General features: G+C 44.2%; 1 protein-coding gene across 2 annotated transcripts in view; it reads right to left on the reverse strand.

The window, feature by feature from the left end:
- PAXIP1 (PAX interacting protein 1) overlaps positions 1-26,817 on the reverse strand; it is a 179,008-nt gene that overhangs the window by 93,071 nt on the left and 59,120 nt on the right. For both annotated transcript variants that reach the window (XM_078663248.1, XM_078663249.1), the window contains exons 5-8: positions 23,135-23,248; positions 21,497-22,147; positions 5,159-5,981; positions 2,956-3,050 (exon numbers count right to left, since the gene is read on the reverse strand). In XM_078663248.1, the coding sequence (XP_078519374.1) occupies positions 2,956-3,050; positions 5,159-5,981; positions 21,497-22,147; positions 23,135-23,248 (1,683 nt within the window). The remainder of the gene's footprint in view (positions 1-2,955; positions 3,051-5,158; positions 5,982-21,496; positions 22,148-23,134; positions 23,249-26,817) is intronic.

The following is a 26,817-nucleotide window of genomic DNA, read 5'->3' on the forward strand; positions in this document are numbered from 1 at the left end:
ACTCCTCCTTGGTGGAGGGTGAAGAGGTTCAACAAGGGCAGGTATGTCCTGTGATTGCCTTTTCTTTTTTAGTGGAACAACAAAAGACTCCAGTGGCTGGGAAGAGATCTTTCTCTTGTAAAGTGTCAGTTTCCCTGTGTGTGCATCGATATAATGCTCTGATTGGTCCTCTGACGCTGTTTGTCAAGGCAAATTAGCACTGGGCGTCGAATATTCCGACGTTCCCGAGGTCTTCGGCACTGTTTTGGGTGCAAACGCCTTTGGTGCCACCTTCGGTGGCAGGGTGTAGAGAAGTTTCGTCGACGTTTGGCAGGTGGCTCCACTGGTTTTGGATCCGACGGCGCGGCCTTCGTCGACGGCATGGCTTTCTCCTGAATCCGTTTGAGGGAGTCGGTGACCTGTTTTGTAAATGAAGCCGAGGGTTTGGTAACCGATGCTTCATGTTCGTCCGCTTGGGAGGACTTCGGCGTGGCAGAAGTAGGCACCGATGAATCCTCGATTCCAACTGTTCGCTGCCCTGTAGCAGTCTTAGGCGCCGACGCCGTTGATGCAGATCCGGTATCTTTGTGCCGAGGAGTAGTGGCTCCGGCTTTCGGATCTTGGCCTTTAGTGGTCTTTGCTTCGACCGTATGTTTGGAGGTCGACGCTGCAGCCGTCGAGACGTGATGGACTACCTTCGAGGACGTGTCCTTGGCCACCGTGTGTGGCGCAGGTGACTCGACAGCCTTCTTCGACTTTGGAGGGCCTGAGGGCGACGGAGTCGAAGACGGAGCAGGCTTCGTCATCTTGGACGGGACGTCGGCCATTTTAGACGTCGACGAAGCCGTCTGTTTCGGTTTCGTTTTCGACGGGTCTTCGGCCATCTTAGGTGTCGTCGAGGCCGTAGGTTTCGGTTTCGGCGTGACGCCGGCCATCTTAGATGTTGTCGACTGCAATGGTTGCGGTTTCAGTTTCGATACGCGCAACGACGGCTCCTCCGGTGTATCCGTGGCCGGGCCCGAAGGCGGGGCTGGGGATATCGGTGCAGGGTCGTGGGTAAGGCCGACTGGCGATCCCGTGACCTGAGTCGAGTAACTTTCGGGGCATAGCTCTTCCTCTGAGCTATCTTCCGCGGCCCCATAGACTTCTTCGTCGTCCCCTACCTCATCGACGTATTCAAGGTCTTGGCACTGTCCTTCGATGTATTCTTCTGGATCGGCCTCGACCTCCGTCGATGGTGGTGAAATTTGAAGATGATGGCTTAGGCCTTCTTCTGCGGGGTCGTCGAATATGTCGTCGGGTGCCGGGGCTGCGTGTAAGGCTTCGAGGCGCGCCGCGCGCCGATGCTTGAGTGTTTTCTTTGACCTGAATTTGGAGCAGGCCATGCAGTTGTCCTCGTCGTGATCCGGCGAGAGACATTTATTACAAACTGGATGCACGTCGATGTGTGGGTACTTGGACCCACACACGGGGCAGCGCTTGAGCGGACTCCGTTCCATGATGAGTTCGTCGGGGTCTTGCTGCGAGCACAGGGCCTCGATGCGAAGAGTAAGAAACTCCTCAGAATTCCGACACGAAGAGTCGGACGATGCTCGGGACCGTTCGCAAACAATACCGACGCGAATAACGAAGGCCTTTTGGCCTTAAGGAAGTAATATTTTCGATTCCGACAAGGAGGCGTCGAAATCACATCCGAACCCAATGGCGGAAAAAAACAATCTGGGGATGGAGCCGATGCCCATGCACACTGTAGTCCAGGGGAGGAACCACCTATCTCGTGATACTTCGAAGACTCTTCCAGGACAACAATGTGCAATCATCCGGACCCAACACTAGGCGGCGATCTATGCACTAGATATGAATTTAGCAGCCCACATGCCTCGAACACATGCATTAGATTGTTACAACGATGCACAACGGATTTGTTAAAATAGACACTGGCAAAACCAGTAGGTCAGGCTTTTTAAACACACTTTATTGCCTGGACAGTGTATGTCTTAGTGAATATAGGAGTTCATGGATGAAAGGGGGAGAGACAGTGAATGCACTAGCAGTAGAGCGCATGGGCAGATTACAGGACAAAAGCTCAAACAGGTGTACGGGTGGGTGAACTGACGACTGCAAAATGTATTCTTGAATTGCTGAAGTCCATACACGTGCACTTTGAGGAGACTATTTTTTTCCACTTTGGCAGCTAGGGCCAACGTGACATTCACAACACCCTTTACAACATTCTTAACCTCTGCAGCCTACAGACGTCACAGGCGACATGTCAGAGCTTCAATAATTCCCAGACTTAGGGGTTATAACCTCTGCAGTGTTTCTTTAAAGATAAAACTGTGATCAAACAAACGAATTTAACACTCACAGGTCTTGCATATGAAGCAGACAAATGAACTTTACATAAAAAAGACTGATTTATTGTATGAAACATCTTCTGCAGGTCCCTACTGTCAGACAGAGCAATATTCATATGACCAGTATTGTCAAAAGTAATGGCACGTTCAATACTTCCAGCACTTTAGAACACCACTAAACCTCTCCATCTGACCATGAGCACTCCTGTACCTTCCAGAAGGCAGACATGATACAAGTACCTGCCTCAGTAAAAATAGACTTGGCGCCCCTTATTTTGCCGCCGCCGCCTCGTTCTGCAACCTTTTTAAACCTTAACAAAGCATGCACAGACACATCCTTAGGTTTAACCATTAAGTCTGGTAAATCAACAGAGAGCCTTTTTAATTTGAGGTTATAGGAATACTTCATTACCAGGCTTCTTTCAAAAAGTTGATATCATCCGACAGGAAATTAAGATAAACGCGCAGCATGAATTCTGCGTATCATCTATTAAGTTCAAAATGAAATTTCTAGTGCAATCTCTTAATTGGTTCGCTTATTAATTCTTATATGGTACAAAACAGCTAAATTACTGCAAGGTGTCCAAAATTTGTTCTGCTTGAAAATACAGCATCTTACCCGCTTCCATGTTGCTAGCAGCTGTTTATCAGACATTTGTTCTGGGTAATCAGCAATTGCAAAGACACATCCTAATAAGAAGTAATCTTCTGGAACTGAAATAAAAAAAAATTGGAAAAAAATATGTGATAATGCAAGAAAATTTAACTGAATTTCTTTGCCCACAGCGGATGCCAAAATCATCTACTGTGCATATTTCTCAAGTTAGTCTTTGCACAACAGACCCTAAAATTCAGAATTCTTCCCTTATGCCAGTCTATTATTGCTGTCTCCTGTGTCTCTATTTTCAAGCACTCACAGTTTGCCTTCAATGGTTCTGCTTCATCAACTTTTCAGCAAAGTAAAAAAGGGTTTAATCAAAAAGTAATTTCAGTAACACTGCTGGGTGCTGGCTTGTCCTCCATTTAACCACTCGCATCGTCTATGGTGACTAGCTTTAGGATTTCTTCTGGGCTGAATGTGGGATCCTTCTGTACCCTGTAATGAACTTCACTATTGCTCATGTCAACCATACCGCTTCAATCCATCCTGCCCTCAATTGGTGCATAATTTAGTTAAATCCACAGAATCTCTGAACTGAACACTGGTCTCTTTAAAGCCCATTTGTCAGTGTGCCCAATTCTCAAAGCTGCGATCTTAAATAGTAGAAAATGAAATCATTCCTCCTGTCAAACACCAATACTATTTTTCGGGTCGTTATCCTATCACCCATATACCATTGCAATGCTCATATTCTTCTTTACCTATTTATACAATATTAGCCACCTTTATGTCACTGAGAAGCTTTCATCCGGTTTGATGAAAATGGGCGAAATTGCACAGCTCCCACGTGGTGTCGGAGCACAGCATGAACAATTTTGCCAGCATTGTAAATGTAAATGTACAGGAATTTATATAGCGCAAATCACCAAGCGGTTTCTAAGCGCTTACTTAGAGAACCCGTCCTGGTATTCCCCTGTGAGATAACCCCAGCAGGGTATCCGCAAGGTGAAAGCCAGGCATCCCGCCGCGAGGGGCCGTTGTGGAGATTAAGCAAGCTATTGCCCAGAGTCGCAGAGTGTGACCCCGTGAATCGAGTAGGCACCGGAGCGAGAATTGTCGAGTCCATGGACATTTTAGGACTCAAGACCCCGCCGAGCCGGGAATTGAACCCTGGTCCCGGGCTGACCTCTGCTTCCAGGTCTGCCTCCTCTAACCAGTGAGCCACACTTCTCCACAATTAATTCTCAACATCAAACCTCAGGTCAATGGCATAAGACAGCAATGAAATTATACTTAAAAACTCTGCATACTACCGCCCCCGCCCCCAATGTTGCCCCATGCTATTAAATCCCCTTATGATAAGCACTATTTTAATTTGTATTTGCCAATTAGTGCCTTTATCTAGATACTCGGATACAGAGGAAAGCTGACAATCACAAGGCATCACTGAGAAGAGTTGCCAGCATTCAGGAGCTAAAATTGCAATAGCCAGTGTTCAGTTATGATTTAAGGTGATTTTGTTTATTAAAGGTCCCCCTCGTGTTTCACGGAACACACGCAGCCTCTATTTGCCGACCTTGCTACCTTTGAGCCAGAAAAAACATGTAGATCTGTAGTTCTGAACTTTTTAACTTCTGGGGACCCCAATTTAATCATTATTGGAACCCGGAGACCTCCCCATAATCCTTATTGGGATCCGGGGACACCCACATAGTCATTACTAGAAGCTGGGAACCGCGACCTAAACATTTTACAACTTGTGCACAAATAAAAATCAACATGTGAACGGAAAGGTTGTCTGTCTTCTAAATTCAAATGAGGCCACACATCGTCCATACTATATTCAGTTTGATGTACTTGCGCTGCTTCATTTAATCAATCGAAGATACTATCTACATTTTTAGCCTTCAATTTCAAATTCCTTCACATTCACAGACCATTTTAAAATGTGTAATTTTTGCATTTTGCTTCTTCATTTATATACACATGATTAATTTGTTGATACTTCAGTTCTAAACAGTGGTGGGACACTTCCGCCCCTCTCTCCCCCACCCCTATTTGAAAGCCATCCAGACTTGCTACAATTATTTAAAAATTGCATGGCAGCATCCCCAATTTATTTCAATAGGGCTAACCTACTGATGCAATGTTTTTAGAATCCAGCAATTGGGTACTCTGGTTTTGCCAGTACCTAGCAAAATATTAATTTAAGTAAACTTACTCTCTACACCAGGTTCATGACCAAATAGTTGATTGGATTGTGGCTGTTGCGGATGTTGCAGCTGTTGTGCAGCAACTTTATGTAGCACTTGCTGTGGTGCTGGACGTGGGGGTGTCTGGTTCTGCAATTGCTGCTGCTGCTGTTGTTGTTGTTGTTGTTGCTGTTGTTGTTGCTGTTGTTGTTGCTGCTGATGCTGCTGGTGCAATCTTTGTAAATGTTGTTGCTGTAACTGATGCTGCTGCTGTTGCATCTGTTGTTGATGAAGTTGCTGCTGCAAGTTCTGCTGCTGCACTTTTTGGAGCTGTTGTTGCTGCAACTGCTGTTGCTGCAGCTGGTGAATTTGGTTTTGCAAGGCATGTTGCTGCTGGAACTGTTGAAGCTGCTGTTGCTGTGGTTGCTGCTGCTGTTGTGGCGGACGGTGCAACAGTTGCTGAGGGTGCAACTGCTGTGAAAACTGCAGCTGCTGTTGTGGAAACTGGTGTTGCTGATGAACTTGCTGTTGCTGCGGTTGTGGTTGCTGCTGCTGCTGTTGTTGTTGTTGTTGTTGTTGTTGTGGAAACTGATGAGGTTGTTGCTGTTGGAATGTTTGTTGTGTTATCTGTTGCTGCTGAAGCTGCATTAGCTGCTGTGGCTGAAGCTGTAAAACAGGACCATGCTGCGGTGGAGGTTGTTGCTGTGGCGGGGTTTGATGCGACTGTGGTAATAAATGTGGCTCTGGTGTTAACTGTTTTACTTGGCTGAATAGCATTCTATTTGGATGTCCTTGCTGACTAGGATTTACTTGTTCTAAGTTTTTTGTTGAAGCTGAAAGGGACTGCAAAATCTACGGGGAAAAATATAAGCATCAGAGTAGAGAATTCAACAGGAACAGTACAGTATACACATTAAAATATTATTTTTGGGGGGGGAGATTTGACGGACAGCACAAAGTAGTTTATTAGCACTACACCAACTATTGTAAGCCTTCCTTTATTTTTCTTTATGGTACGTTTCCGTCATCTTATGCCATTGTGCTTCGTGGCCAATGCAATCAACCATCTGTTGCTTACTGAAAGATTGTGAGTGCTTACTGAACATTACCCTAAGAGGTTGGCTGATCAAACAAATGTTCTAGTGCAGACAAAGGAGACTTTGGAGTTTGCAACAGGTTACTTACAAGATACTACACAAAAACACGAAGGCGGTGAAAAGGCAAAAGAAAAGGTACTGAGTCCAGCTGTTTCCAGTGGACTGGGCTGTGTGCGGAGTGGAGGTCTTGCTGGGAAACTAAACTTGGAGTCAAATTGAAAGCTTGGTGTCTTGACAGAGGGGTTGGTATTGAACACAGACCATGCTTACTCACCAAATGATAAAAGCTCTTTAGTTTGTTCAATAGTTCAATCAAGTGTTTTCAGCTAGGAGGTACTACAGAAACTAGCAGGTCCTTTGACAGTTAGCAAGCGGTCACTTTCTAATGAGGAGAATCTGCCTTGCTGTGGGGTGCTGGCTTTCACCACCTGAGAGCTAGCACCAGTGCATCAAGCTAGTTCACATTAGACATGGGACGCCCAATGCATAGTTTTCCTTCTGAATTTCCATTTTGGAGGATACACTCCTGGAAAGGGTTATGCAGTTTACCTCTGGAAGGACTATGGGCTCAGGGTCTACCAATCAAGCATGAAAAAAATTGATTAATAATAGAACAAGAGAGAAATTGGAGTACAGTGGCTTTAACCATCATCTGTAACTTTTGATATTCCAACAACACTCCTACGTGAAGGACTCATTATCACTGATTGATGCACTAAATGACTGAAATTACTAACAATTGCATTCGGCGAAACACAGGTTCCAATTTAAATAAACAGCATATTCTAGCATGCAATTTAGAGAAACGGGCAATAGCAAATCAGTGGATACATCAGCTGTAGAAGAACAAATTACACACACTGTTATCTGGTTCACACATTATGCATTCCTTGGTCGTTTTCTTTACATCTTCGCTTTTCTTTATGAGTCAAGTCTCTAGTACGTATCACGTGGCAAGCAGGGAGACATGCACTGCTGCACCTCACTTGTAAAACTTCCTTTTGGAGAATTTGATGGATTGGCTCTGTAGTGCAGAACCACCAGTCATTATATGTCATCCTTCGGAGTCTACTGGAGGATGAAGCAGATGAAGAGCCTCCGGATTAGCGACATAGATCGAACTAGCCTTACTTTAACTATGACAGTAACACAGAGATGATGCAGGTACAGTTCAGAAGTATTTAATGCGTCAAAGATGCATATGCTGTGGAACACTATTGCGTGCACAGCAGGGAAGGAGGATTGAAAAATACACTACACCACATTTAACAGAACAGCATGTTGCATTTCGTACAATGGACTTTCCATCCTTGTTGAGAAAGGTAAACGATTCATCAAGTATAGGCTGAATCAATATTTTCCAAAAACACATACAAGTTCCTCTCTCACACACACAGCTTGAAATGTGTAGACCAGGTCAAAGTTGGGTATGAGATGCACATGCAATGGCAACCATATGTTGGGATTGGACTCGACTAACTTTCTGTGGTGTGAGAAAGTTTCCATGAGTGTTTTGGTACTTCATAATCTTTGAGAAACATCACAAGATTTAAAACAAATAGCAGGAGAAATAGTCTGCTAAATTAGGTTCAGATCAACTATGGAAAACAAAAACTAATTTTAGCGGAAGTCTGTACAATCCTAACGTCTTTAATAGAATACACAACACTTCCTCTTCACAGTAATCGCCTAGAGAAAGATTTTTGAAATGCACCAACTAGCAAAAACTGATCCAGAACCTCTTAAGTTAAATCCCATTGTCTGCTCAGGAATTTTGTGGTCTGGTTCGTTTTGGCCACAAGATGAGCTGCTGACAGACCAATTCCTTATTTAAAGGTCCCCAGCCATAAAGCTTCTGGCCACCTGTCAATGGAGAAAGGCACCAACTCCTCAGACCCCCAATTGCTAGTAACATTGCATTAAGAGGAATGCACTACTGCAATTAGTCATCTGTCTCAGTAATTACTGAGTTCTCACTTAAATGCAGGTTAAAGCTCTGGGAAAATATAAAAAGTCATCAGACCAATCAGATATGAAGCTGCACCTCATAGATAAAAGCGAATAGGGGCATACCATTTCTAGGGTTGCTTCTTTCCCGTTCACCGGGGACCGACCGTGCCTGGCAGCTCAGGCTGTCCAGTTACTATTGGAGCAGGGAAAATGTAGGAGAAGGTGCTGATCATATAGAATGGCACAGTGGGCAAAATAACCATCATGAGGAACATGACCAGAACAAATTACCAGGATCAGAGATCAATGCAAAAATTTGAACATCACATTTTTGTTTTTCTCAGTAGAAGTAAGCTAAGCTCAGTGATAACATTACCACCCTCCATTCCAGCAGGAAGACATGAAGACAGCACTCCACCTGGAATGTTTAAGGCTGGCTTATCTAAGGGCAATTCCAAGCACTGAAGGGATGTATTTACCAGTCATTAAGGTGATGAAGGGTTAATGGGCTTCAAAGGGCCCCCCAATGAACAGACTGGGACAGAGTTAATTGTCCACCACAGCAGAGACATCAAGATTGTACTGAGAAGAATTTGGTTTTCCGAGTGACCCTACGGTGGATTTCATGGTCATTTCAGTAACCACGGAGGAAGAATCATGTGAAGCGGTGTTTACAGAACCAGATAAACGCAAGAAAGCTTTAGACTTGAACCTATAAAGGACTATCAAAGACCATCGAGTCTCCATACATACATCAAAAGACTGGTGGGAAAATGGCCAGCAAATGAATAAACAGATGAGGATAGGAAGAAATCAATAAGCTACATTTTAAGAATTTAAGGGAAGCAAGATTAAAATAGAGTTAGTTAGTCACCACAACATTAGAAACAGCTCACACATCTCTATGGTCAAGATGCCAAACACAGAACTGTGATACAGTGGACATAATATGGGAACGTGTTAGACTAACAATACTAGTCTAGTGTATAGGACTTAAAACGACTAGGTGGGAATCACAGAGCCATTTACAGAATAAATTACATTATGAGGCGACATCAACATGCTCTCTACAATCACATACAAACGGCAAATATGGCTTGTGACATCACTGGCAAAAAATAAAATACAGAGGAACTGGAAAACACAGGGTACCAGCAAAGTAACTCCTGGCTAAAATGGTCTTTAGGACGAGTCATGAGAAAACAATATAGAAGATAAATGATCAATCAATCACATTTTTGAACATTTGGGGTGGGGGGGGGGTTGAATGATTAAAAAATTAATCAGGATGAAGCATAGTGAAGAAAAGCGATTATTCAGTAATGACGGATACTGGATGGGGAAAAGACTAATATTAAGACCGGATTACATTGTTCACATTTACTATATATAGAGACGCCAAGCTGTGATAAGTATTGTTGACATAATGTATTAATAGCAGTAATCGGACGGGGCTCAACGTTATATTGTTAACAGGTAAATATCCAAACTGAATTAATTTTTGTGAGGAAACCTTGCAATCATCTCTTGGATGTGGGTGGTTTGGAGACAGACAGACAGAGACAGACAGACAGAGACAGACAGACAGAGACACACAGACAGACACACAGACAGAGACACACACACACACACACACACACACACACACACACACTACAGCTGGTGAAAATGTATGCAGGGAAAAGACATATTTCTTTGGTTTAACATACATGGCAAGACTGTTAAGGAGGGGTGGTAATGCAGTCACTACTGTGGAGCTTGCAGGAAACTTCACTTTAGAAGCCAGTCATTTAAGCACAGATAAATATGGATGCTCTCACAGCACCACTGTCTATTGGAGAGGAAACTATCCCAAAAATGTTAATTCAATATTTACTATTTCAATTGTGACTTTTCAACACATTCTGCAATGTGGAAATATCTGTATGTGATAATAGGAGTCCTTCAGATTCAGTGAGAATAGACATTCCTAAAACTGAACGGCTGGGAGGATATATAATGAAGGGTTACTACTTCGAACCTTTCCTTTTTCCAGAACTGTTTATAAGTGACCACTTTCTGGCTGGTCTCACACATTTTTTGGGATTCACCTGCTGATGATCTTGAACTCTAGCACTAGGATACTGCTATTCAGTGCCTAGAGTATGTGTTCTGACCCCCTAAAACATGTCGAAATCGGCTTAAAACCAGGTTGTCATAGATAACTTTCGTACACGGCCAGAAATAGACCTATGGCAGCCATTGCAGAAATACACCTATGGCATGGAAAGGCAACTGTCAATTACGAATTGCAGGACCTATTGCACCATTTAGTACAGTGGGAGTGAAAACATTTTAGGGCAACCCTGTGTAGTCAACCGCCGTATCCTCGCCCTGCTTCCCTGACTTGCAAAAACAATCAGTCAAGATTGGTATGAAAACCAGATTTAAATATTAAGTATGTCATCCCTATTACTAAACTAATATTTAAAAAGAGGGACGTGGGTGACATTAGAAATGGCATGCACCTTCCGTGACCAGGCTCAAAATGACATTGCTACTGGTCAGGGTGTAGCTTGCAGATAGGAAAAGTAAGTATAGATCATATACTTTAATCTTATCATTTTTGACCTGTTCCAGCTACACACTCAGTTCAAAGACTTATTTTTACTTCTCAACCTGCACTTGGCCTCGGATTAGGTGTGAAAGAGGTATGAAGATTGCTCCCAGAGTAAAGACAATGGTCTTGAAGTGGGGAGATGTTTTGTTCCCCAGTGCAGAAAGGGAAGATGTTGTGGGCCTAAGAATTTAATTTATTGCAAAGGGGCTTGCCATGTCACAAGTAAATGTTCAGTGACACATGGAAAGGGCAAAGTTTTTGGCCACCTAGTCAGGTTTTCATCGAACCCGATAGGAAGAAAGCCACCCCCAGAACTGGTTTGGGACAACAGAGGAGGGGACAGCTCCTTACACTGGCCACAACCCTGAGTGAGTACACAGGATCTGTACAAAGGGAGAATGGTTTCCCCATCTTGAATTTTAATAGTGAGGAGCACTGTGGTATTATGTTCAGTAAAGGCAAACGGGATCTACTGTAAAAAGAGTGACTAGGGCTGCCCCTGGGAACATTTGCCCACACTGATTAGGGAGTGCCCAGGACTTACCCCTACCCAACAGCTGGTGCCAGGCGTAAATATGGTATCCCCGGGAACCCTCCTCAGAAAACTTACTGGACCAACAGAAGTTAGAAGCAGGACTAGGCCTACTGACTGAGACCAGAGAGTAGCCCTGCTCCCTTGTGTACACAGGACACAGAATTGGACTTCAATGGTCAGTTGGCTGACCTCCTGTGTGGCCACAGGGGCACAAGCTATAAAGTTGCTTTTCTGGGAAATGCCCAGCTGACCAGTGGCAGCCTAATGCCACGGGCCTCTCAAGTGCCATGACCTGAGGCCTTAGAAGTGTACTTATGTGGTTGTTTGGGCACCAGAATAAAGTTTGGAAACTTCTGAAAACTTTTCCGCAAGAGCTGCACGGTGGTCTGAAGCAAAATGTATTAGAGTGCCAGTTCCATGGCATCGGATTGAATTCCAGCACCTCCCAAAAAATGACTGAGACCCATCCTGCATTGGCACTTGTATCTGGCTTTCAGTTCCATAGTGGTTGCTACAAAATCAGCGGTAACCCGATCAGGGGCCTCAAATCTTCTCTAGTTCCCGGTCTACCGCTTTCCTGGACCAACATAAGCTTTGTGCTTTTTTTGTGCTATTTTTACTTACTCTTCTCATAAAACTTTTCTCTTCATTTTAAAATTGATTGTGGCTGGTTTTTGGCCGCGAACCACGGACGGAGGATTGCTGAGCGTGCACGCGGGCACTGACGGGGACGAGGACGTGGCTTGTGGGCGGAGCCGAGTGGAGCGGTTGCGGTAGCGGGCTGGGGCTGAGGTTGCAGGCTGTGAGCCGTGGAGGCAGCGGAGGGGGACGGACGGAAGGAGGCAGTTAATGCAGCGAAGGCGGGGGTCATGGCGGGACCAAGTAAGTCGACCAAGTGACCGTGGGTGTTGAATAGCTGAGGGCCGGTTGCAACTGCTCTGAGCCAAGGTGAGCCCCGAGTCGCCCTCAAGACCACGGACTTCTGGCGGAGCAATAACCAGTATGGAGCTGGTATTGAGCTAGACCTCGCTCCTCTACCGGGCGCATTGTGGTCCCTGTCTAGTTCTGCCCCCGCCTGTCCCCGAATCGCTTCTCTTCCGGCTTGGTCTCTTACCTTGCCGCCGGCTTGGTGTAACACCTCCTGCCGGGCCGCTATTCAGCGTGTCGCCCAGTGGCCGCAGCCTCAGTTTCAGTCTCCGTTGCATCGGGTTCCCGCTCTGCTCCCCCCTCCGCCCCCCCTGGTCAGCTCCTTAGGGTGCTCGCTAGTTAGGCCTGCCCAGCCCTGGTTCTGCTCCCCCGCCCCCACCAACCCCCCCAGCACGTTGCCATCACTGCCAGCCCTACTGCCCAGATGGGAACTGGCCCATGACGGCTCATTTAGTACCCCCCCTATGCTGCGACCTCACCTGGTTGCTGCCGGCCAGTTCGTTGCGGACGCTACATCTGGGGCCAGGGGTCTAGGAGCTAAGCACAGGCCTCAGGCCTCTGGAGCAGCCTTAAGACCAGTGGATAGGTGGTCGCGAACAGTGAACGGCGAGGGGTCGTGTAGGGACCAAGAGAGCGGGGTTGCCTATGCACATAGCCATTGCCAACTGATCCTGCCGCCCATGATAAGACAAGATAAGACAAGATAAGACAAGACCAGCAATCCCGACTCAGAGCCAAACTGGTTCTTCACGATCCTCCCGGCACCCTGTAAATACATCCTAGCACGGTTGGCAAACAAGAGAGCATCTGGTAGAGGGTCCACCCGTACTAGTCCTTTAATTCACAGGCCCCGAATAGCCATGCACAACAACAGAAGCGATGAGATCCGGGAAAATAAGAAAAGCACCTTCCGCACTGAAACGAAAGAAATCAAAACAGTTGGCTCAGATGTGGAGTGCGCCTCAGCCAACCTCACAAATCCATTGGCCTCTACGGTCACATTGAAGGCTCCTAACCTGCCACCAAACGGATGGCAACACAACAACAACAGCAATATGCATCTCCCTTATGCATCATCTTTGAACGCTTCAAAATCTTTCTCTCTTTTGGATTACTTCAAAAAAGCTCAGGGTGGAGTTAAGCACCCTCTTTCCCCTCAAGCCTCTGAGGCAACTAAGTTTTGTGACTTTAACCAACCTACTGAGCCAAGCACGCATCTGCTCCAACCGTCTCCAACATCAACCAACAAGCATGCTCTAGTACTGGATGTCTATTTTTGGGTCAGTACCTGACGATCAGAACACCGCTTCGGAGTGCTCTGTGAGGGTCATTCAAAACCCTTCACCAAGTCATCAACCTTCACCAAGTCAGCTTCTTCCCTTCCATGACATCTGTAAGCAAGAGGCCTGTTCCAGCCAATCATTCCCTGCAAGCCTTACTCATAACTTAAGTCCCCAAGCACTGCAATCATTGCAATCAGAGAATTTTTCGATTACGTTACCTCATAACTCCCATGTGCCCGGGGAGGCTTCCCCTGTGCCTCACTCTCTTAATCTTTCCACAAATCCATGCACAAAAAGATTTAGCACTCAACTTCAACATCTTTAATCCTTGCTCACTACAGGTCTTAAGCCTCCCAGAGGGGAGCCCAGAGTCGACCAATCTCCAACAATGCCCACACTCACCACCAACAGCAGCAACAGTTTCTTCAAAGTCCCCACAAAAAACTGATCCAAATGATCAACTGCTAGTGGACTTGTCCTTTTTTCTTAAAAACTCTCAAAACTCACCCAATCCTAGATCAAAAACTGAGCCACACCATGATGCCTCCACAACATAGAGTATCTGGCCTCAATTACTTCAAACTTTTCAATCGACAAGTTACTGCCTTAAACTACACTCTGACAAATTAGACACGCAGGTTGATCTACTGAATACCTTAGCACTGTTTACAGCAGATATTGATAACAAGCTGGACAAACTGAACAACCTAATAGGAGCGCAATTGTCCTCAAAACTAGTACAGTCAGTTTGTTGTTGCTCACCCATCATTGACTCTCTATCCTCGCTTCCAGCTTTCTTAACCAGTGTCATAAACAAAGTTAAGCTGTTGAAGGGAGTCAGCCCATCTGAATGTCTCGACCAGTTACCCCAAAAACCCCCAACACTCAACTTAGAATCGGCCAATTTTTCGATCCCACCTGCAATTGGGACTCTGCCGAGTGGGGAACTAAAGTCTTCCACAATACAGATTAACCATCAAGAAGACCCCCACTAAGCCCAAGGTCCTCCAACCTTAGCGGCATTGATTGCACCATCGGCCTTAAGCCTTCAGACAGCAAGTGGGCAAACACACAACACCGGTAATAACGTGGCAGGGGACCCGTGTCAATCCAGCCGCTGCTGCAGCCTCCAACCCCGAAACACTCCCTGTCCCCTTGCCACCCTGTAGCAAGAGAGCGTAAACGTCAGCGCAAACAAAGAAATAAATTAAGACTAAATCCAACAGTCGAACTTCCTAAATTATTCCCACTGTTCTCAACTGCTGCTAATAAAAAAGTCCTAAGCGTCTCACAACTACCACCAATGTCAACAAGTCTCTGTCAAAGCCCCCTTATGGCAGACTCAACTTCAAGTGCCAGTCAACAGATTTCTGCGTGCAGCCACGATCGAAATATTTCACCTGCGGAAATAGCGGCACTAGAGCCTCAGCCCGGCACTAAAAAACCACGGGTAAAACGAATTAACCACAACGATGACGACAGTCACGATAACCCAACCCCAACTAGTCTCCCCTTCAAGTCCACCCAAGTCTGAAAAATTAAATATTGGAACCAATCCCTTAAAAGTAATTTAAAATATATCAATTCCACTTAGAAATACTCAAGACATCCAAGCAAGGCTTACGAGATCCTCTCCAAACTCTTACGAGATCCTCTCCAAACTCAACTGGGATCAGACTTAGGCTCCTTAATCGATAAAACAACTCAGCCTAACCTAAACTCAAGCACCAAGAGTGCTAAAAGTGATCCACAGTACTCCAAAATACTTCTTGCCCCTGAATATAAATCAAAAGGTCGGCATGATACCCTTAACAGATCAAATATAAATAAATTAGTGAACCGTGCCCCAGTTTTTGAGGCCTTGACATCGGACGAAATTGAGTCCATTGAATTCCTTCCACCAAGAGGCATACAACCCTCCGAGGTAACTTTGGTGTCATTCAGGTCCGCTACTTGGGCATGAGAATTCTTAGACCAAAAGGATACTTTTCGGCAATGGGGTATTAAAATCTATCCTTATTCCATCTCAGGTTACCCCACAGTGCTACAAAATCAGCCAGCCATCCAGTCAAAAGCTGAATGCCCTAGGATTGGAGTTAAAAACAGGCCATACTCAATCTTAAAAAATGCCTTAGGAACAACACAATCGACTGAAAATGTATGGACTGAAGCCCCTAACCCTGATAAAACCCCAGATTGGGGATGGCTTACGGCTGCCCTGTCCCGCAAAAAATCAGACTGCCCATGCGAAGCCTTTTCTGCAGACCCAAATTGCAAGGTTCTGGTCCAATTAGGACCCCAAGCACCTCCTCCCACAAATCTCCAAAATTCCCAGTCGCAGTCCTCCTTTACACTGTGTTCATTGAACATCAGTGGTCTCCACCAGAAAATTGCCAACTTGGAGATGCACTCCTTTACATTTGGGCACGATTTAATAGCCCTTCAGGAAACATGGGCCACCCAAAATTGTCCAGTGACAGGTTTTATTGAATTCTGGAATAGAGACTGTCTTTATGGCCACCCTAAAGGCGGTCTGTCGATCTACGTCTCAAATAACTTAAAAGGCCCGATCGTGCTATTGAATTTTGATGAAGACTGGTTACTCGGAGTTAAAATCAGTTCATGGAGCAAACAGCGTCCACTCCTACTCCTTAATGTCTATATTAATCCGAGCACATGCACAAAAAAGGACCATCTAACACGTTTAATGAAAATCGTGTGTGACCTGGCTGCGGATCATCCCCATTCAGACTGTATGATCACCGGAGATTTCAACACCAACCTCTTTCAGGGAAACTCTGCTGACTATGAAGGGCTTTTTCCATCTACATTAACAGAGGTAGAGGCACAGTCCAAACCACCAAATCAAGCTTATTGCGGTCTGGGAGAGCATGGTCTGTTGCAACTTTACAGTGCCGGATTTTTGGTAATGAACGGTAGATCTATGAACGACACTCCACCAAGTGGTCTTGGACAAATGGCCGCAAACATTCCTATCTTGACTATACCACCTGCAATTCAGCCCTGTTCCAACACTTGGGCAACTATAGTATTCATCCTCGATCGGAAAGCGACCACCGTCCACAGGTCGTTACCCTCAACGTACAGCCAGAGCATCATAAATCTGCCTCAACAACATGCATAGGAACTTATACTGAAAATCTAAAACGTTTAAGATAGAGCGAAGACATCTGCTCCAACGTTATGAAGGCATGTTTGGTCTTCATAACAGGAGGCACTGACCTGGTGGCCTCTCCCATTGTCGATGCTCTGTTCCCAATTGATAAGTTTCTTCCCAGCTAAACAGCATTCCCATAAGGCTTCCTCTAGTCGCCAGTTTTCAATCTCAAGCCAAACAAGGGTACTGAAGAAATCCAGAAACAATGCCTTGCGGACCTTCAAGATATCCCCAGGAAATAACGAGCTCCTGAATGTGTACAAAACTGCCCAAAAATCATTTAGGCAGGCTCTACAAAAAGATAAACGACTTCACCTAGGCCAATTCTGGTGCAAACTACTATGGGAGAGCAAAAACCGCAACTCAAGAAAATTCTGGGCCTTAATCCATCGTCATAACTCTAGCCCATCCAGCTTTGGGTCGGCAAATATTGCAGAACCTGACTGGTCCGCCTTCCTGACTGACCACTTTAGGTCCTCCGAGGGAACAGCACCTATAGACACATGTGCTACTAACCCGACGAAAATAAGCCAGAGTAAGAGCTGGAGCAGGCTCACTGGATGTTTAGACCCTCGAAGTGAAGATCTGCAGACCACCCAAGAAATGGTCACCAAAGTATTATTAAAAGCAAGAACAGACGGAGCTCCGGGTCCAAATGGTCTACCACAGAACTTGTTCAAATCAAATATAGTCCTTTGGTCGGGATACCTAACTAACCTTTTTAATTTTGCATTAAGAAGCTCAACCATACCGGACTCTTGGCGAGGTGCAATAATCCATCCGATCTACAAGTCAGGTTCTCATGCCTCTCCAAACAATTATAGATTACTTGCCCTTTTAGACATCGAGGCTAAGCACTATGCAGGTATTCTATTGGAGGAGCGGAGAACATGGGCTGAGCAGAATAACCTGATCCCAATGAACCAAACCGGCTTCACCGCTAATTCCGGCACTTTGACCAACTTACTGACATTGTCTATAATTGTTGACAAAGCACTTACTACATTCAGGGCTGTTTTTGTTGCTTTGTAGATTTTAAAGCTGCCTTCGATCGGGTCCCCAGGGCTGCTCTATGGGAAAAGCTGAAAACAAAAAGGGGGATCCCAGCAAAACTCCTGGAGGCGATTATCCAATTGCACTCAGGCACATGGGTTCAAGTGAAGTTGGGGTCCGGCACACATCTCTCTCGGAAAATCATGACAACTAGAGGTGTCAAACAGGGATGTGTGCTGGCCCCACTTCTTTTTAACCTGTTTATAGCAGACTTGCCAGCCACCCTAGAAGAAACAAATAGCCACCCACCCAAGATGGGAGGTTTGCCAATAAGTAACCTTTTATACGCCGACGACTTGGTCCTTTTCAGTCTCACACGGGTAGGGCTGCAAAGGCTTTTAAATAAACTACAAAGCTATATCACCACGAATAGAAGTTAAATTAAAGAAAACCCAAGTGGTTACCTTCGGAGGAAAACGTAACCTCGGTGGTGGTTGGCTGTATAACAACAGGAGCCTGTCAACTGGAAATACATATAAATACTTAGGGGTCAACTTTGACTCCAGGGGTAACTTTGCCAAACAGCGCAATGAAATTTCAGTAAAAGCCATGAATCTTCAAGTGACCCTCTCTAAGCTTTCCAAAAATCTGTCTGGCCCAAGTTTATCACCACTATTGGAAGTTATGAGAGCAAATATCGGGCCGACTCTGTCGTATGGCATCGAGATTTTTAGGGGTAAACTAAGTACCAACTTAAACCAACATGTGACCAAAATTTACAAAAAAAGTCCTCCACCTGCTTAACACTGCCTCTGCCGCCCAGAGCAGACAAGAATTGGGCGTATTAAATTATGAAATTTCTAACACCGGCACGTATTTAAATCTGTGCCACAAACTTAGACAAGCAGACACGGGTTCATTGGAGTCATTAGTTTGGTTAGATATCTCCCAGAAAAACCCAGGTGGCTCTTACGGACGTTTTTTTAAGGATTCCATCCAGCAAATGTCTGCGGGCGACCTATGGGTCCTCAATCCCAGCAAGACAGTATTTAAAACCAGCATTAAGAAATGTATCAGAATGAAGTCCCTAATAATTGATAAAGCTCATTTCGCTAAACGCAGACACGCATGGGCAATAATGAATTCTTACGTGCGGATATCTCCCGCTTCCTATCTGTCCTGCACTTACTCCTTGTACTTAAAACTCAGCTTCATGGCTGTCAGACTGGGTGACTGGCAATTTCTGAAAGATTTGCCCTCTTGGCGTCGTACGTCAGAGGATTTATTATGCAGAGGGTGTGGCAAGACGGCTGAAACCTTGGAGCACGTGGGCTGTCTTTGCCCCGCTCTTATGTCACAGCGCAGACGTAAACTGAAAACTGAGTGGAATAGGTTGGGAATTCAGACCTGCAGACAGGCAATTATCGCAGCTCTGACCTCTGAAAATACAGCTTTAAATATAGGCCTTACAACTTTTATACGTCATGCATACCGTAATTTTACTCAGTAACCAGAAGGGCTCGCCAATGCCTTCTTCTTTTAAGTAATAGTCTATACTAAATTGCACTTTATTTTATGCTGCCAAAACTGTTTTCATCTGACCACACCTCATCATAACCTGCTGCTATTTGTTGAACACCAGATTGCATCTACTAGCTCAACATTGCTAATTGTTAGTACCACAAACCTCTTGTGTTTTAACGCCGTGTTGACTTTGCTGTTTTGCACATTATGTTTTTTAATCACCCATATGCTATTGAAGCCCCCTAATGTAATTTGGAAGATTCTTACCTAATGATTGTTTTTATGTTGAGTTCCCTCTTTCTTTCTCAATAATGTGTATTGCTGTAGGAATCTCCGAGGTGCTCTTTTAAGGATACTTTATATCCAAATAAAGATTATTATTAGTAATGTGTTTTTGTGACTTTCTACAGTGTACGTATGCACAGCTTAAAAACTTTACACATTTCTTGTGATTTACGCCTGGCTGCTCTGTGTCACATTACTAGGGTTTGAGCACAGGTTTAGTTTATTTATCTTGTGTGCTATCTTTCAGGTGATGGCCTTCTTCTTTAAGATGGATACTTGTCCACTCCAAATAATAATCAGTTTTCCTACAAGAATTTGTTGAGAAATCTGAGATCCAGAATCAATCTCAGGACTCATTCTTTATTTTATTTATTTTATTTTAAGGATTGGGTTTTAACAGAATAGCTGACAAACAGATCTGTGGCAAACAATATACGATGAGAGAGCTTTGGCTTCCCATCTTTCAACCACGGGCTTTCTTTGACCATCCTGTTACAACCAATAGCTGGAGTCTCTGTGCCAGCCAATGGTGGTAACAGGCTAGTCAAAGTAAAGTATTAGTCTCTCACCTGAAGCTGTTTGGCTGTTTGGGTTTGTCCTGCCCCGATCATGCCAGTGCTTGCATTGACGTGCACAAGAGTCTACTTCACAGTTTAAGCCTAACGGTCTGCTCCTGCCGCCTTCCTCTCAAAGATCTGACTCTAATGTGGTGGCACTGCATGCGTTTCATGGTGCAGGACAAAGTTCAATGAGTGTTATTTGTAGGAATGTAAGAAATGGGGGGGGGGGTTGGTTGCCAGCCTTTGTCCTGGAGTACAGTGGATACTGCTGCTGTTGTTGTCGTAAACTGGCTTGCACCTGCTGGTGTTTGAAATGAAGGGTACAACCATGGAAACTGCAGCACTGTTTATGAGGGGACTCTAGTCAGAGAGGAGAGGCCACGAGCTTCAACTGCAGACTTACTCCGTTTTACACACTCCAATAAATCATAAGCTTTTAAACGTTGTTGCTGAAAAGGTGATAACCATCATAAGGCATGTCCAGCAACTGTACTTGGACATTCCTAGAAATAAACCTTGTTCTTATTCATGAAGGGAGCTTGAAAACCAAGGAAGACCTCAAGGGTTGGGTCAAAATCAACCACAATAAGCTCAGTTTACATTAGTTATTTTACAGCGTCCATCCCATCATGACATAAATCCATAAAAGATTATGCGTGGACTCTAGTAAGCGTGGCACCAGCAGTATTGCAATTTCTCACTGAGCATGGGAATATCTTGCGAGGAAACAGACTAGGTTTGTGGACTTAAGCCAAGGCTCTCTGAGGCAAAAACCTTCCTTCTAAGCTGGTCCAAACACTTAGGCCCGATTCACAAAGTGCACTTTTTTTGTAAGTTTAGTGCTTTTTGTATCCACAAACTGCACTTTAAGTATATAGCCAGAATTGATGAACTTGTTGGGCAGATGTGAACACTTTGAAGGTTATCCCTGAATGCACCATGAACGTAAAGTAGCTGCAAAGGTCCCTAAGCCAATCTGGGTGAAGAGCATATTTCAATATTTTGATGTTCATTCCATACTTCAATCAGGTTTGTCATAGGGACCTGTTTGGCTCAGCTGGTTTGCATTCTTGATTTATCAAACTAGTTCTAAAATAATTAAATTCAGTGGAAGAGTCGAGCAAGATGTTGAAGTGTTTCTACATATTGCCTAATATTTCAGCCATCTACTCAAACAAATTTCAGTTTGTGAAATAAACAAAGAAATATGCTGTGAACCCTAACATCAGTAGCTCCATACACTCCGTGCAGTGCAAAAAAAGGGGGCGAAACTATGCAAATAAAATAGTCAAATGAAATGTATGCTAAACACTGCAACATTTACACGTGCATATTCCTACCTGAAGTTGAATGCAAGAAAAAATCCCTAACATCAAAAATTATGAAACACTCACTGAAAACATGCCACGGTGCTGGAAGGTATAGAGCGGACTTACATGAGCCACATTTGATGGGCGATTTATCTGCTGAATATCAGCACTATTTGTAATGTTCCGAAGCGTCCTTGCTGCTGGGCTCCAGGCTGGCATTTCCGGATGCTCAGTATTTTGGGCATTTTGCCCCGAAGGCGCCAAATTACCTCGAACTTCTGGAGGTAAAATATTGCCGGGCACTGGTGGAACATTGGCGCACAAGTTAATTAGTCCGGAGTCCTTGCCCTGGGGCAGCCGGCGCTTGGCTGGGGCAGTTTGAGGAATTTCAGCTGGGGTCCAATTCAAGTTTCTCTCCTGCTTTTCAGGGGAAGAGTCTGAAGAATCGTCAAACATTAATTCTCCTTTTGTTTTCTCAGCACTATCGCGTTTTGGTGACGAGTCCTGGTCACCCACAGGGGAGCCTTCTCGAGAAGAGAATGGACTTGATCTAGAGGAATATTTTTCATCACCACTCGCGTCATTTTCAGAATATTGATCTTCATTATCCACTTCATCATCTTCCTCTTCTTCCTCCTCCTCATCATCTTCATAAATGATGAGACGGGGGTGATAAGAAGCTTCATCTTTTCTTGCTTTATCCGATATGGAATCCAATATCCATTCTTGAGTCACCGTTTTAATACTCTCCCTTTCTGAAGCACATATATATTTTTCCTGGAAACAGAAAAAAATACAATTACAATCCAACCTGACAGGGCACCGGACATTAAAACCACAGCACATCCACAGTGCTATTACATGGACAGAGACGCTGGACCTGAATTTAAAAATAAGGTCAGGTGAAGCTTTAGGTAACTACAGAATGGATGACTAAGCACCCGCCACATTCAGTGCACAGAAGGGGAATTAGGGTCCCCGCTTCTAAGATCCATGAAACTGGTACAAATAGCAAGGTCTCTCATTACCATGCCATCTAAACGACAAAGACTTAACTGCATGGTATTAAACAAGGTGACTTTTCTATATTTTGCACGTTTTTAAAAAAATGTCTCAGTACAATACTTCAGGGACCTGTACATGGGTAGGACTATTCAGTGTTTAAGACCACCAATACATACCCCACGATGGAGAAGGACAGCTTACTCACTACTGTGGCTCTGGTTCTCATAGTGAAAAAGACCAGTCTTCTCTCCCACCTTTTTAAGGGCATTGGTCAGTTCTCAGTACAGGGAGTGATTAGAACGCTATGCCAAAGCACACAGGAAGCCCATGTGCAGTGCAAGGCCAGCTGACCCCCTCCTCAGCCAAATATCCAGCACCCAACAGTCAATAGTTGAATCCTATCAGTTCATTCAAGAGAGCAGGAAGGGTTAAGGAGGTATATAAAGACGTTTAATATATAATTAGGAGAACAGGAGTGATTATGTGGAGTAACTTGGGCTAATTTGTACACCCTCTGGCTCCTGTTACTTTCATTTCTAAGTGTTGGAACGTAACTAAAACTCCTAGAGGATAACACATTTCTAAGTGTAGGTAACTAAACTCCTAGAGGATAACACTTGTATTAAAAGAGGTCTGCAAAAAGGCGTCTCTCAACACTTGTGTAAGCAGTACGTATAATGTCATTGTAAAATTTCTAAGAGCAACATTAGATCTCCTAGCTAAAGCTTTTACTGTATAAAAACAACGCAATTAACATACCCCTTTTGGTTCAGGAACAATAAGATGAGTGCACTTCTTGTTGAGACTCAACTGACAATTGCCTCCATAAAATGTAATCAAAGCCCAGATTGCGTTGCGGTCCTCAGGCGAAAACTAACAGAAAAAGTACAGACAGTTTTGGGCTAAGTGAAAATTCAAATATTTAGATACATTTACAGAGAAAAAAATATTTCTTCTTAAAAACTTGAGAAAATCCTTCATATAAATGGATGCTATATGATACCCAAGCTTAAGATTCAAAATCGGCATCCTTGATCATTTACCAATTTATTATACAGATAAAGGACACACTCATAATTCCATATGAATTATATGGAGGTGACGGAGCAGCCACTGCTAAATAGGTACTTGGAAAAAGCCCAAAAAAACATACCATCCACTCCCTCGCATGATTAAGTACTGATCGCATTTCTATTTTTGGAATTTTACAGCCATGAGGTTATGGTTAGTGTACAAGTTATCGAGGTAAAAACTAGCATTACTAATTAAGAAGAGGGAAAGTCAATCACTGCTGTAGACTTGGACCTCCACTTTCTCCATTTCCAAAACAATCAACGGGATGTATGTGGCTGGTGCCAAAATTGCAAGAGCGCAAATATGTAGCAAGGTTGCGAAATGCAATTACCCACCATCGTTACAACCAATGAGTGGCTATACTGTATGTATGGATAAGACATCCACGTTATGAAGGAGTTATTAAACTTCATTTAAACTTATTGGATTTCTTGAGTGCATTCGCAAAAGCTTTATACACCGAATTAAAATAGTACAAATTAATATATAAGAAACACTCAAAAGCGAAATTGTAGAGTTTGACAAGCGAGCAAGAACTTATGTTTTAGAAGGGAAGGGATGAATGAAAGCATAGAGGTGAAACATGAAACCAGGCACCAGGATGACAAAGGTAGATAAATGAAGATGTGAGGGTGTAAATAGGTTAGAAGCAAAGCCGTAGACTGCCATATGTGAAGATATACAAGAAGAGGCAAGTTTGTGAATACAGTTTTACTTGGCACAGAAGAACCGAAAGAAAAGCATGAAAGCAAACAAGCAAAGGGGCAAAAAGAGTAGAAATATGAGCAGTGCAATGTAAATGGAATAAGTGGCTAGAGGAGCAGAAAATAATCTAGAATTGGGATACAAGGTAAGAGCAATAATCCAGCTAAGAAAAGGAGCAAAATACGGATTTCAGTTGCCTGAAACGTGAGGAAAAGGTACAGTTCTCACTTTATTGAGCTGCAATACTCTGGTTTCTCATTTCATTAAAAAATGCAGTAACAAATCCAAAACTTGAGAAACTGTCAGAGGATGGAGATGAAACAGAATGAAATCAACCATTTAGACATCTGATCTAGAACTGGCACTACAGGTTTACACCACTGGTAACTTTTATGCAGTCTTCGATCTAGTGCATTATACATGGATGGTTTCTTGTAAAGACCCATTGCAATAAAATGCATTCCAAAACTGGACGGGTATCAAATGAGTAACAGAAGATCGGGAACCTTGTGTTTCCACGAAATTCTTCCATGTGAAAATAATCTAGGAGAGAACCCCAGGAAAGCGCCCTTCAGCTGACAAAACGAAAATACATCTTTCATGCATTTCTGTTCACGTGTGCGCATTTTTAGGCTTTCCTCAGTTCTTGAATCATGGGACTGTTGAAAAAATATTGAGTTCACCTTTAGATAGTTGAAATAGGAAACAATCCTAGAAACAAGTGAACCTTGAGAACAACCGGGTCTTCGTCATAGTTAAACGGCTAGAGCATAAAGTGCTGAAATAACACGCCCTAAAAATGAGTTTTCCACAGCTCAGTCTCAAGTAAATTATTTAAAAATAGAAAAATAAATACCTATCTGGGATTAAATCTCATGGTGAAGCGGAGGCTTTAGAGGCGAGGCTAAAAATCTAGGACAAACTCAAACTCTTCGTACCACCCTATATACCAAAGAGGTTATGTAAAGTCTTTCTGTGATGCAGCTGCAGACATATCGTTTGCAAAAACGTAATCTTAATTAACTGCAATTGGTGTTTGTGGTGATTAATGCTTATCACGGTGCTACACACAGTATTATTTCTTTCATTAGGTAACGAAACGACAAAGACCCAAGGAATGGACCAGTGGATAAAGCAGACTAGCATTATCGAATAGTTTTCTTACCTGTCGGTGTAGTTTTGCAGCTTGAAGATCTTTCTGGATTCACTATGCTGTGCATTATTCCGCGGTCTTGTGGTTGGGTCCGGATTCGTAGTCTTTTCTTTGTTTTTTTTTTTTTTTTCTCTTTGCCCAGGTGGGCGTCGGCGTCACACCCCCTTTGGGTGTATTTCCGGTGACGTCGGCATGCTTCCTGCGGAAGCTCCCACTCTTGGGCGCCATCTTCGGGTTCTTTTTTTCCGTGTTTCTTTCGTTTCCGAAGTAATGGCAATGTTCTTCTTAGTTTGTATTTACCGCTTTGTATTTTCAAAGTCTATTCTTTAGTTAACCACCTCTTCTCTCTCCAGCCTCATCTTTCTGGCGGAGGTGGGTGGGTTCGCTAGTGAATCCAGAAAGATCTTCAAGCTGCAAAACTACACCGACAGGTAAGAAAACTATTCGTTTTGCAGCGTGAATCTTTCTGGATTCACTATGCTGTGCATAGATTTTGTAGCGGTTTCTCATCTCTGTGGCGGCTGGGTGGAAGATGAGCGTTGGGTGTTGAATATGTGCTGTAGCACCTTCTGTCCCACTTGAGCTTCCTTGTTCATTTGTATGTCCACACAGTAGTGCTTCGTGAACGTGTGCACCGAAGCCCATGTTGCCGCCAGGCATATGTCCTCTATGGGTGTGTTAGCCAGGAAGGCTATTGTAGCGCCCTTCTTCCTGGTGGAGTGGGCACGTGTCCCCTCAGCCAGTTCCTGTCCTGCCCGTTTGTGGCAGAGTTGGATTGTTTGTGCGATCCATCGTGCAATGGTCCTTTTGGTTACTGCTTTGCCCATGAAGCTGTTTGCGAAGGACACAAAAAACTGTTTCGTTTTCCTGTGCCCCTTTGTCCTTTCAATGTAGTGCATGACTGCCCTTCTGGCGTCCAGGGTGTGCAGAGCTCTCTCTGCGCTGGTTGTGGGTTTTTGGAAAAAACTCGGTATCTGTATAGACTGGTTCATGTGAAAATTGGATACCACCTTCGGCATGAAGTGTGGGTCAGTCCTCATCACAACTCTATCGTTGTGTATTTGTATGTATGGTTCTTGTAGCGTCAGCGCTTGAAGCTCGCTTACTCTGCGTAAGGACGTTATCGCAACCAGGAAGGCTGTTTTCATAGTTAGCATCTTTAGGGAGGCCTTGTGAAGTGGTTCAAAGGGCTCTTTCATGAGTTCCGTTAGGACTGTGTTCAAGTTCCATGCAGGTGGCGGCACCCGCTTGGGTGGTGCGATCCTTTTCGCTCCTTCTAGGAATCTCTTCACCACCTGTGATGTGAAGAAGCTCCTGCACGTTTCTCCCCTTGTGTAGGCTACTATCGCTGCCAAGTGAACTCTTAACGAGGATGAGCTAAGGTTCTTCTCCAGTAAGTGCGTCAGGTACCTTAGCACTGTGGAGTCCCTCTTCATCTTATTGTGGAGTCTTTCCTGTCTGCACCATATTGTGAATCTTTTCCATTTCGCAACGTAGCACTTTCGAGTGC

Source organism: Lissotriton helveticus, chromosome 10 (assembly GCF_964261635.1).
Source record: "Lissotriton helveticus chromosome 10, aLisHel1.1, whole genome shotgun sequence".
NCBI classification, from domain to species: Eukaryota; Metazoa; Chordata; class Amphibia; order Caudata; family Salamandridae; genus Lissotriton; species Lissotriton helveticus.